The 11901-nt window shown below is 40.6% G+C and overlaps 1 protein-coding gene across 11 annotated transcripts in view; it reads right to left on the minus strand.

Annotated features, from left to right (window-relative positions):
- PTBP3 (polypyrimidine tract binding protein 3) overlaps positions 1-8732 on the minus strand; it is a 112656-nt gene extending 103924 nt beyond the window's left edge. For 7 of the 11 annotated variants that reach the window (XM_040631729.1, XM_040631723.1, XM_040631728.1 and 4 more), the window contains exon 1: positions 8499-8732. Coding sequence is in view for 2 of the 11 variants with exons in the window: in XM_040631720.1 (XP_040487654.1) it covers positions 5616-5649; positions 8499-8506 (42 nt within the window). In the remaining 9 variants the exon portion in view is untranslated. Of the gene's footprint in view, positions 1-5615; positions 5650-7761; positions 7925-8498 lie in introns of those variants that run through there. The other 4 variants (XM_040631720.1, XM_040631719.1, XM_040631724.1 and 1 more) reach the window with 2 other exon arrangements.
- Positions 8733-11901: the final 3169 nt, after the last annotated feature.

Genomic DNA, 11901 nt, shown 5'->3' on the forward strand with positions numbered 1-11901 from the left:
GGGGGGGGGGGGGGCGTGGAATTTCCTTGCTCAGCGGGAAGCCTGCTTCCTCCCTCTGCCTGCTGCTCCCCACTGCTTGTGCATGCTCTCTCACTGACAATAAAATCCTTAAAAAAATACAATATTTTTCTAAAAACAGTCTTACTATATGCCTACAGGAACCCACTTTTTTTTTTTTTTCAGTTTTTCATCTATTGATTTATTTAAGTAACCTCTACACCCAATGTAGAGCTGGAACTCAAGACCCTGAGATCAATCAAGAATCACAGCCCCTTTTGAAAGAGCCAGCCAGGCGCCATAACAAGAAATCTACTTTAAAAAAAAAAAGCAGGTGGGGTGCCTGAGTGGCTCAATCAGTTAAGCATCTGCCTTCAGCTCAGTTCATAATCTCAGGGTCCTGGCTGAGATCCAGACCTGTGTGGGGCTCCCTGCTCAGCGGGGAGTCTGCTTCTCCCTCTCCCACTGCCCCTCCCCCACTGTTCAGGGTGTTCTCTTTGCTCTCTCTCTCAAATAAGATCTTTTAAAAAATTAAAAATTTAAATTAAAAAAAATAGGTAAAAGGGGCACCTGGTTAAGCAGCCAACTCTTTGTTTCAACTGAGGGCATGATCTTAGGATGCTGAGATCAAGTCCCCTCAGGCTCTGTGCTCAGAGCCAGTCTGCTTAAGACTTTCTCCCTCAGTCCCTTCCCCCCATGCCCTTTCTCCCTCCCCATCTCTCTCTTTTTAAAAATAAATAAATAAATCTTTTTTTTTTTTTTTTAAGATTTTGTTTATGTGAGAGAGAGAATGAGAGAGACCGTGAAAGGGGGAGCAGAGGGAGAGGCAGACTCCCTGCTGAACAGGAAGCCCGATGCGGGGCTCAATCCCAGGACCCCGGGACCACGACCCCAGCCAAAGGCGCTGCTCAACCAACTGAGCCACTCAGGTGCCCCAATAAATAAATAGTTTTTAAAAACAGGTAAAAATAGACATTCACGAAAGATAAGTAAATAGCTAAAAACACACAAAAGGGTAGAAATACACGAGAAGGTAAGCACCACCACCAGTCATAAAGTCAATGCAAATTAAAACTATAATGAGATAATGTTAGCAATTCTGGTTATACCCACGAGAATGGATAAAAGTGAAGATTGGCGATACGCACATGTAAACAAGGATGTGGGCAACCTAAACTCCAATACAAACCTAGTTACAGTATACAGTGGTACAACATTTAACAAAATAGTTTGACAGTTTCTTACAAATTTAAACATACACATTATCAAATTCTACTCCTAGGTATGGTATAGAATGAAACATATATCTACCCAAAGACATAAACAAATGCTTATAGCAGCTTTATTCATAATAGTCCAAATCTGGAAAGAATCCAAACATCTACCAACATGAGAATAGGTTTTCAAATATTATAATACATTCACATAATGGAATACTCTCAGAAATAAAAATAATGAACTACTGCTACATGTAACATGGCTGAATCTAAAAATCATTTTGCTGAGGGGCGCCTGGCTGGCTCAGTCCATCGGTTAAGGGACCAGTTGAGCAACTGACTCTTGGTTTCGGCTCAGGTGGTGATCCAAGGGTCATGAGACAGTGCGGAGTATGCTTAGGACTCTTTCTCCCTCTCCCTCCTGCCCTCCCCCGCCAAAATAAATAAATAAACCTATAAACAAACAAACAATCATTTTGCTGAGTAAAAGAAGCCAGAAATCAAAGACCTTACACTGTATATATGATGTGCAAATATTTTATTCCATTTATATTAAGTTCAGAAACAGGAAAAAAATAATCTATGATAATAGAAATCAAAACACATGCCTAGAATAAGTCTGGAAAAAGACAACAAAGAATATTTTTCAGTGATGTTCTAGTGCCTTGACTGGGGAGTAGGAAACACCGGAGGATACATTTGTTAAAATTTATTGCGATGTACCCTTGAGAACTATGCATTTCACTCTATGTAAATTACAGCCCAATCCAAAAAAAAAAAAATTCCAGCAAAAGCCTCCTATATTTTGTATAGCTCTAGTACAGCAGCAGGCAAGCTTTTTCTGAAAAGGGCCAGAAAGTAAATATTTTAGGCTTTGTGGTCATATGATCACTGCTACAACTATTCAACTCCACCATTCTATTGTGAAAGTCACCAGACAGTATGGAATTAGCAAGGCCGTGTTCCAACAAAAACTATTTACAAAACAGGTGGCAAGCTGGATTTGGTCCACAAGCTGTCCTTTGCTAAGCTCTGGTCAAGCAAATAAAAAATTGATCTTCAAAATCAATTTAAATATGCTATATTGTTCTTTCCTTTATATTGACAGGCATGATAATTATTAGAAGCCAATTTCAGTCCACTAAACATCAGTTTTTCTATTCTCATCATTTAAAATAGGAAGACTACCCAGAAAACATATGGAGTATCATCATTTTAAAAAATCATGTTTTAGGGCCACCTGGGTAGCTGTTGGTTAAGTGGCAGATTCCTGATTTTGGCTCAGGTCCTGATCTCAGGGTCCTCAGACTGAGCAGCATCAGGCTCCAGGCTCACCAGGGAGTCTGCTTCTCTCCCTCTTCCTCTCCCTCTCCCCCTTCCCCAGCTCATGAGAGAGTGAGAAGGGGGGATGGATGGAGGGAGGGAGGGAGAGAGAGAGAGAGAGAGATAGAAATAGAGAATAAGCTGGGGAAAGGGCAGAGGGAGAGGGAGAAGCAGACTCACTGCTGAGTGGGGAGCCCAACAGGGGGCTCAATCCCAGGACCCTGATCATGACCTAAGCCAAAATCGGACTCAACGGCCTGAGCCACCCAGGTGCCCAAAAATCATTTGTTTTAATAGCTACTATAGTACTTTAGAAACATAACCACAAATATGGGAAATATTTGAGTTTCAGATAAACTAGTTAGTAAATAAATTATAAGTTGGAAATTTGAAATACACTTAGGTACACACACAAAAAGCTATGGCACCCACAACGCCAACAGTTTGATTTATCTGGTATAATAAAGTTCTTGACACATGTTCATTATCAGTCATCTCTAAAAACAATTTAGCTTTNNNNTTTCCCTAAAATAAAGGATTTCATATTTAAGGGCATTTTTAATTCTTTAAAAATGAAATTCTTATTATTTTTCTGAATCCGGAAAAGCAACTTATGGAGCATAAACTGAAATCCACTCTTGCCACTGGCTGAAACTCTTTGTTGTATCATCATATTCAGAGAGTAACAGAGGAAGGTAAGTAACTGACATTCTTGAAGGACTTATTTAAATTTGCTAATTTTGGTTTACACAATCTAGATGAATTATGAGCCTTATTAGCCTATTCCCTGTAACTAAACTCCCTGGATGGGATCCAAGAAAGAAGCAGAACAATCTTAGGAGAAATTCTCCATTTAATGAGTAATTTTACAGACATTTCCAGTATATAAGTCTATAAAAATACAGACTGCCTAGTGAAACAACTAAATCAGCTTATCTTTTCTTCAGAATGGAAAAAAATAGAAAAGAAAAATCTGATCTTTTGTTTTCAAAGCGTTTGCTGCTAAACAGGTAGTCAGAAATCCAAATCATGTATTCAAATCTGGTTGCCGTGCCTAATCTTTTTCTTTTGCTTATCATTAAGATATTTTCCCCATAATAAAAAAGGCATAACAGCCCCTCAAGTATAATTTCTCAACTCAAAAATGGTAAATTTTTTAAAGTCTCATGTATTCATTTTTGCCAGATAAACTCTAAAACCAAACATTCACTTTACATATCCTTATCTTTAAGATATTTTCCCCATAATAAAAAAGGCATAACAGCCCCTCAAGTATAATTTCTCAACTCAAAAATGGTAAATTTTTTAAAGTCTCATGTATTCATTTTTGCCAGATAAACTCTAAAACCAAACATTCACTTTACATATCCTTATCTTTAAGATATTTTCCCCATAATAAAAAAGGCATAACAGCCCCTCAAGTATAATTTCTCAACTCAAAAATGGTAAATTTTTTAAAGTCTCATGTATTCATTTTTGCCAGATAAACTCTAAAACCAAACATTCACTTTACATATCCTTCCCCTCAGAGGTACCTACAGAGACACCTAAAGGGATCCTAGATATAAGCCTGCAGTTTCTAATCTCTTAGTGTCATTCCCAAAAGAGAAAGCGACTCAAGTATCTGTGAAGAAGAAAAACAAGAAAAAGAAAAGCATATTTCACCAAAGAGTTTCCTCCATTTATTTTCAATTCATAAATTATGTTCAAAGTTTGCCAAAGCAAGCTAACTCCACCCAACTTCAAAAGACAGTAAAAGCAGTAGTTCCCTATCGTGTTAATCTCAGAATCCTATTGTTAGTTTCATATGCTATTGTGCTTATTTTTTTCAAGGTATTTTAAGAATATGAGCACCACCGCTAGATCCAGTAACTACAAATGTAGAAGTGATGAAATTGCTAGCAAGAAGAGATGATGAAGAGATGAAGAGGACAGAAAGTGGTGAAACAACTTTACATAAAATACATATAATATAAATATGAATTATTTATTTTTGTTTTCTATAGTAATCCAAACTGTAAGTGGCCTCTAGAACTAGATTCTCAATTCAGGTATATCAAATACCAAATTGCTAAAGGAAACCTTAAAACACCCATTTATATTTTAAAAGCCTCATATTGGTGAACATTGTTTACTCGATTTACATTTTATTTTTTATTTTTTTTAAAGATTTTATTTATTTATGTGACAGAGAGACAGCCAGCAAGAGAGGGAACACAAGCAGGGGGAGTAGGAGAGGAAGAAGCAGGCTCCCAGCGGAGGAGCCCGATGTGGGACTCGCTCCCGGCACGCCGGGATCACGCCCCGAGCCAAAGGCAGACGCTTAACCGCTGTGCCACCCAGGCGCCCCTCGATTTACATTTTAGAATTCAATAAATGAGAAAACCGGTAAAACTAATGTGACTTAACTTAGAAGAGTTATTACTGTAAAATATTAATTATCCAGCTCTCCTGTTCACTTTCTAGACAGAACCCTTAGTACTGGCAGCTAGTTATATTAAAAAAAAAAAAAAAAAAAGTCAGGCTTTGGAACCAGGAAGATACGGGTTTGAACTCTGGTGCATCACACCTTGAAAACAAACTTTCTGAACCTATTTTTACATCTCTAAAATGGGAATTTATTAATACCTACCTTGAAGGACTGTTATAATTAATGAAATATGTGTAAAGCAGCTGGCACATACTAGGAATCGAAGAAACTTTAGCTGCTATTATTATTTTATTACTCATAAACACATCCAAGAGACAACATAAGAACAAACATGATAGGGAAATACAGCTACATTTAACTGCTAAAACAAATCAAACAAACTCTGATAGTTCAAGTAAAACTTTGCGCTTAACTTTTTGTTCTCATTTTAGATATACAAGATAATATCGTAGCCCCTCTTTACAAATACGTAATATCCAAAATCAGCTACCAGTCCACTTATTTTGGAGCTAAATAAAAATGAAAGATACTATTACACAGTAAAACAGATAATTTTATGAACAGGTGAGATGATATCACCACTAGGGGGAAAAATGCTGAAACCAAGATTTAAAAAAGCTTAAGAAAGGATAGTAAAAGAGTCCTACCTTTAAACCGACTGCTATAAGATCTGTAACAACACTGTATGGAAAAAGTAAAAAGAGAAAATGGAAAACAAAGTTAGAGAACAAGTTTTTAAAAGACAGAGATAACAAGATTAAAGGAAAAAAGGAAAAGCATTATAATAATAAAAATTAATAAAAATAAGAATGTGATGAGTTGTGAAATGTTAATACAAAGAAAAGTGATGGGACAGTCTACCAACAGCAGAGTGTAAAAGCACAGCTTTAACTACAATGTCAGAAACAAATAGTAAATCAAATTCTTCTGGTATTTATTAAAGTATAGTTGTGTTTCAATAAAAGGAATAATATGTGTTTATCCATTTACCTCTATTTAACAAATCCAAATCAAAACTTAAGATCGCCAAAGCTCATTCTTTTAAATCACTGGTCTGAATGAAACAAAACTAGTGAGTGGCTTTTACAGAAACAGAAGGTATCTTGCAAATTTGCACCTACCACCTGAAAAAGCTCACCAAAATACAGCTAAGACAGTGTCTCAGAACTAAAATAAATGCAAATATCAAATTTCAGACATGAAAATTTTCAAAGATCCGCTTTAAAAAAAAACACCACATCAAAACTGTTTAAGAATAAATTATCTCAGGAGGAAATGAACACACACGCACGCGCACACACACACACACACACACAAGATAGTTGGGATTTGAGGAAGAACTAGAAAGATATATTGACTGGTGGTTTGTTGTTTCTTTTTTAACTATCCAAAATAATGAAAAAGGACCTTTTCAGGCTGTGGGAAAATGCAGAAAGTTAATTAGCCTTCTGAAAGCAAATATTCACTGTGTTCAAAACCACATCCCTTAACCCCAAGGTGTAAAAACTCCTATAAAGTTCTCTCAAACAAAAATCCATCTTTTCTCACCCCAAAGAACCCATCTTCAATTACAGTTTGCCTCCATACCTCCTAAAAGAAAGCTCCAACTAAATTCTATATATTGTTAATAACCTATAATGCCATTACTTAATAAAAGTAAACAGATTTATGAATCTGGATTGTTCAGTGATGCAAATTTAATTGTTTTAAACAACCACCATGTAGATTTTTAATTTTCCTTATAGATTTCTGAAACTTGAAATTCATTTGTCTGAAATTTAAATGTGACAAATAACTGTGCATGGAAAATAAGATTGTATAGGTCTTGAACTTACCTTCCAGAATGTCTTACTGCCCCACATATATAAACCAATAAACTCATTCTTAGCTCTAAAACAACATATAGGGTGAAGAGAGAGTTATTAAACTATCCAAAAGAGTAAGTTTGCACTTCTCAGTTACCCAAGAGTTTAACAGCCAAGATGTTTAACTCGAGTCCTTTGTCATCACTATAAATTTTCCAATACAAAAAGCTAGCCTAGCTCAAGTCAAACCGTCTAACGACAACGCACTACGCACAGTGAGACACTAATTTCACAGCCTTCCTGAACTGAAATGTTGGCATAATCACACAAATTACAACAGCAAAACTTTGCACACACATAAAGTGTAACTGAATAAGGTGATGTGAAATGAGTTTTCAACGTTCTCAGAAAAGTTTCAATTAAACAATAAAAAAGGCTTCAATTTAAATTAATATAAAATACAGAACATCACAACCATCAATGAAATCTAAAACCGCACTGTCTAAAGTCTGTAGCAGTGTGCAATTAGCATTCAAATGAGTTAATCCAAATATCATACAGACTTAATGTTATGAAAGCAGATAAATGAAGTCTAACGAAGGCAAAAATTGTTGGAAGATTCCATTGTCTTTACACAGCATGGCAACAATCATCAACTATATGGTAACATGAACAAGGCTTCTACTGTTTACTCGAGTTCCACATATTCTACAACCAGGGGGTTCACAGATATGTTGTCCTCAAAAGCAAGTAAAAGGCCAAACAAAAACTCAAATATATAATGGGAATGAATACGTGGATTTGCAAGCTCTAACAGAGCTGGAGATATTTTTAAAATCTTGATACACATATGCTACAATTAGTCCACGAAGATCCTAATCTAGTCGTTTCTTTAAATATTAAATTATCTGTCCGGTCCCACACCATATCCCTGGGTTCTCAGAGAAATATATCAGTGATTCCAAATCTTTTTATTTTGGCCACGGACCTCATTAACTTTTAGAGCCTCTGAACGCTCCCGAAAATTGCAGAAATGAACGAAGTTTCTTTCGGGGGGCTGCGGGGGCAGGAGTCCATGGTCACCAGGTCCAGACGCCCGGGATACAGAGGTCGTTAGCACAGCTCACTGCCCAAGTCCGGAGACCTCGGCGGGTCCCCCGGCACGTCGACACTCCGCGGGGGGGCCTGGCTTCGGGACCAGGTCGCCGCCCAGACGTGCCCCGACGCGTGCACTGGCCGTCCTCCTCTCCGCGGCCACTCGCCTCCCGGCCAGGGGAAGCTCCAGCGCTCGCCCCACCTCACCGGTAAACAGCAACTCCCCAAGCGAGAGGACGCCCGCCCCGAGCGCCGCCTCCGCCTCCCCCAGCGCAGCGCACCATTTTCTGAGAGGAAGTGTCGGCAGGCCGGGCCGGGCTCCCCGGACTCTGCGCGCGGAGGGCGGACCCCGGCGCCCGGCGGCTGCACCCGGCTTTCCTCGGCTTCCGGGTGTGAAGATGTGAAGGGGCGGACATTACGGGGGCGCACCAGGGGGGGAGAAGAGGCGGCGGCGAACCGCCCCTCCGCGATTCGGGGCGTCCGGAAACCCCGCCGTCGGACTCGGCCGGGGTCGCTCCTCCGGCCGCCGGCGCCGCGCCCGGCTCCCCGGCCCCGGCGCGTCCGGCCGAGAGCCGAAAGGAAGCGGGGCAAACGCAGCCCCGCACAGTCGCTGCGCCTTCGAGTACTTACCCATCCATGGCCCAGACGGAGGAGCGCACGGTGCGGGGACTGACGGGCTCACCGCGAGCGGAGGGCGGAGGCGGCGGCAGCTGGGCGGCTCCGGGGACGGGCAAGCGGCGGCTCTCCGGAGCCCCGCCGGGTGAGAGGTGGAGGAGAGTGGGAAACAGGGGCGGAGACCAGGGACGCTCCCGCCACCGCCGCGCCCCCGCCTTCCCCACCCCGCAAGCGCGTCCCCGCCTCGCCTCACCCCGCCCCCTAGGGTCGACGCCCTCCCTCCGCCCCGCCCCTAGCCGGCCTCCCGCTCGGCTCCAGGGCGCCCTCTTCCTGCCGTCGCCCGAAGACTCCGCCTCCCGGCCTCTCTTTCCAGCGCACGCGCGCGCCTCGCCCCCACCTCCCTCCTGCGTTCACGGGAGCGCGCTCCTTGTGCTTCCCTCTTTGCCCCCCCTCCCGCCCACTCGCGGACCCCGCCGGCCTTCCGGCGACTTTGCCCGGGACTGCCGGGCTCAGACACCTCCGTCTCCCCGCGGGAAGAGCGTTGGAGACCCGGCTCTGGAGTGTAGGTAGGAGTGTCTCGCCAGGACACCAGAACCTCGGCGGCTTAGTGGGCGAGGCTGGCGGTGGCTGGACCCCAAGCACGGAGGCCCGGCGCGGGCCGTAGTCTTCGAAGCCCCCCGGGCCCTGCAACCGGAGGAAGCCCGGGCTCGGGACCCGGGCCGGCGGGAAGTGCCGCCGGTGCGGGGCCCGCGTGTCGTCCCCCGGGTCCTGGGAGTCGACTGCTGGGAGTCGACAGGTGTGGTTGAGGTTAAAATGAATGAGGTGAATGAAAGAGACTGCCGGAACTTGAGAACCTCTCAGTTGTGTACAGTTTTAGTCTGAGTGCTTTTCGACCCGACAGTCTGGGTTTGAATTTATATGAAACATTCGTTGCACAATACCGAATGGCCACTATGTTGCCAGCGTTTTATGGAGTTTTTCATATCCTTCCATGTAAAGAACAAACGTATCATCTGAGAGAGTGATTATTCCCCTTTTTTCAGATGAAAATGTAGATACTAACGGAGTGATTCTCCCACAATTTCACAGCCAGGGGAGCCCCTTCCTCTTCTCTGAGCAAAATTATGTATATAATTAGTGGCAACTCGCTTGTTTGCCCTTTTATATTATGTCTAGTTCTGAAATTCAGTGATTTTTCAATTCACAGATCATCAAAACTTAAGCCACTAAACGCTGCCCTAGACTAAATTCCTAACCTGACTGGAAAGAGAGGACTGTTCCTCCTCAGCCTCATTTGAGAAGCAAGTAACAAGACGCCTCAGTCATCATCTATCCTTGCTAGTATATCCTGCTTTTAAATAAGTAGGCGCTACTAAAACGACTTAAACTGTCGATTCATCCATCATTAAGTCATTATTTATTGAGTGTTCAGGGATAACCAAGAAAAACCTGTTCAAGCCTTCATGGTTGAATGGATTCCTCGATCGCTTTATTATTTATTGGCAAAAACAGTTTTCAGATAGCTCAGGTCTGGGGGGACCCTATTTTTAAAGAACTGTGTCTAACTTCAATCCCTTTCCAAAAGATGAAATATATTTTGTATGTTAAGTCCAAGTATTAAGTTGCAGTTTTTAACATTGCCACCCCACATTGCCAGATGGATGTTAAAAATATGAGCAAGCCCTTGATGGAATCTTGATATTGTTGTTTTGGGGATATAGTCTGTTGATTACATTTCCTTAAATTTTTTTTTTTTTAGCTATACAAGTAACATAAACGTACATGATCCTTTTGGAAAATTGAAATAGTATGAAATATTAAACACCTAAGATTATATTTCTTCACAACCTACTCCCTACCCATGATAACCAGTCCAACAGTTCCGTGAGCATGCTTCTAGACCCTCACCATTTTTTATTTACTCTTTTTACTTAAAAATTCCAGAGATTTTTTTTCGTATCAGTACTTTTCATCTACTTAATTCAGTTTTTTTACATTTCTTTCATTTTCTCTTTGTAAGTACATTTTTTCTTTTCAAATTTTTATTTAAATTCTAGTTAATATACAGTGCAATATTGGTTTCAGCAGTAGAATTCAGTGGTTCATCACTTACACAAAACCCAGTGCTAATCATAACAAGTGCCCTCCTTAATACCCATTCTCCATCTGTCCCATCCCCCACCCACCTCCATCCATCAACCCTCAATTTGTTCTCCATCCTTAAGAGTCTCTTATGGTTTGTTTCCCTCCCTGTTTTTCCCCCTCCCATATGTTCATCTGTTTGTTTTTTAAATTCCACATATGAGTGAAATCATATGGTATTTGTCTTTCTCTATCTGATTTATTTTGCTTAGCATAATACACTCTAGCTCCACCCACGTTGTTGCAACTTAATTCATTTTAATACTGCATAGTATATCATAATTTCACATACCGTAATTTATTTAACCTTTTCCAAAATAGTGCAAATTTACATTGTTTCTAATTATTCAAAATAACAATATTGCAGAGAACATCATGTATGTGTGAGCATCTTTGCACACATGTTTATTTCTAAGGAATAGATTCCTAGAAGTAGAATTGCAGAACAAAGGGTATAAGCATTTTCAAGTTTGATTAATATTGCCAAAATGATTCCAAAAAGGCTGTACTAATTTACATTTTCTTTATTTAAAGAACAAAAAGTAGTCTTTCTCTTGGCCCCATGCCTTAAGATAGTTGACAAATTTCAGTAGTAAAAAATAAATGTGAAGTCAATCTGAAACTCACTGTCCATATTACTAACTCTGAAAAGTCTCCAAGATACTGTACCTGACTAAAATGAAAAAAACTGTATGGCATTTCCTAAATACTTAACATCCCATTTTACAAAGAAGCCTAGATAGAAGAAAACAGCTCACAACAGAAAGCAAGATAAAACCCTTCTGTTTCCATTGCCTCTTGGTCGTAAGTTCAAGAGACTGTTCATTGATTAAGCTCCCTAGATTTGTGAGTCCCTCTGATTCAAAACAGTGGACAGAATGGAATTTAGGTCTTCTAGGACCACTTTTAGAATCCTAGCTATTCCCATAGTCCGTATGGCATGGGAAAACCGTGGCCTTCTATAAACTTAACAAAAGTTTCTGCATTTCCAGAATGATGGAATAGCTTGTCATGAGAACTTTATGTTCTGTATAGTTGCTTTTTGATGGTGAAGAGAATAACCTGTTCTCGTTTTGCTAAATCTGTTCTTTTGAAAAGTAAGCAGTTACAATAACTTAATTTATAGATTTTCTAAGATTTTACTTCTTTGCGTTTTTGTTCTAATTTGTCTAAGAAATTCCCCTGAAACACCTTCATTGAGAAGAGACCTACACACACACCCACTATTATGGTTTGGACAAAATGTAACCTTGGAACATTTGCTTTCAGGCATTCC

This window comes from Ursus maritimus, unplaced genomic scaffold (genome assembly GCF_017311325.1).
Source record: "Ursus maritimus isolate PB19 unplaced genomic scaffold, ASM1731132v1 scaffold_17, whole genome shotgun sequence".
NCBI classification, from domain to species: Eukaryota; Metazoa; Chordata; class Mammalia; order Carnivora; family Ursidae; genus Ursus; species Ursus maritimus.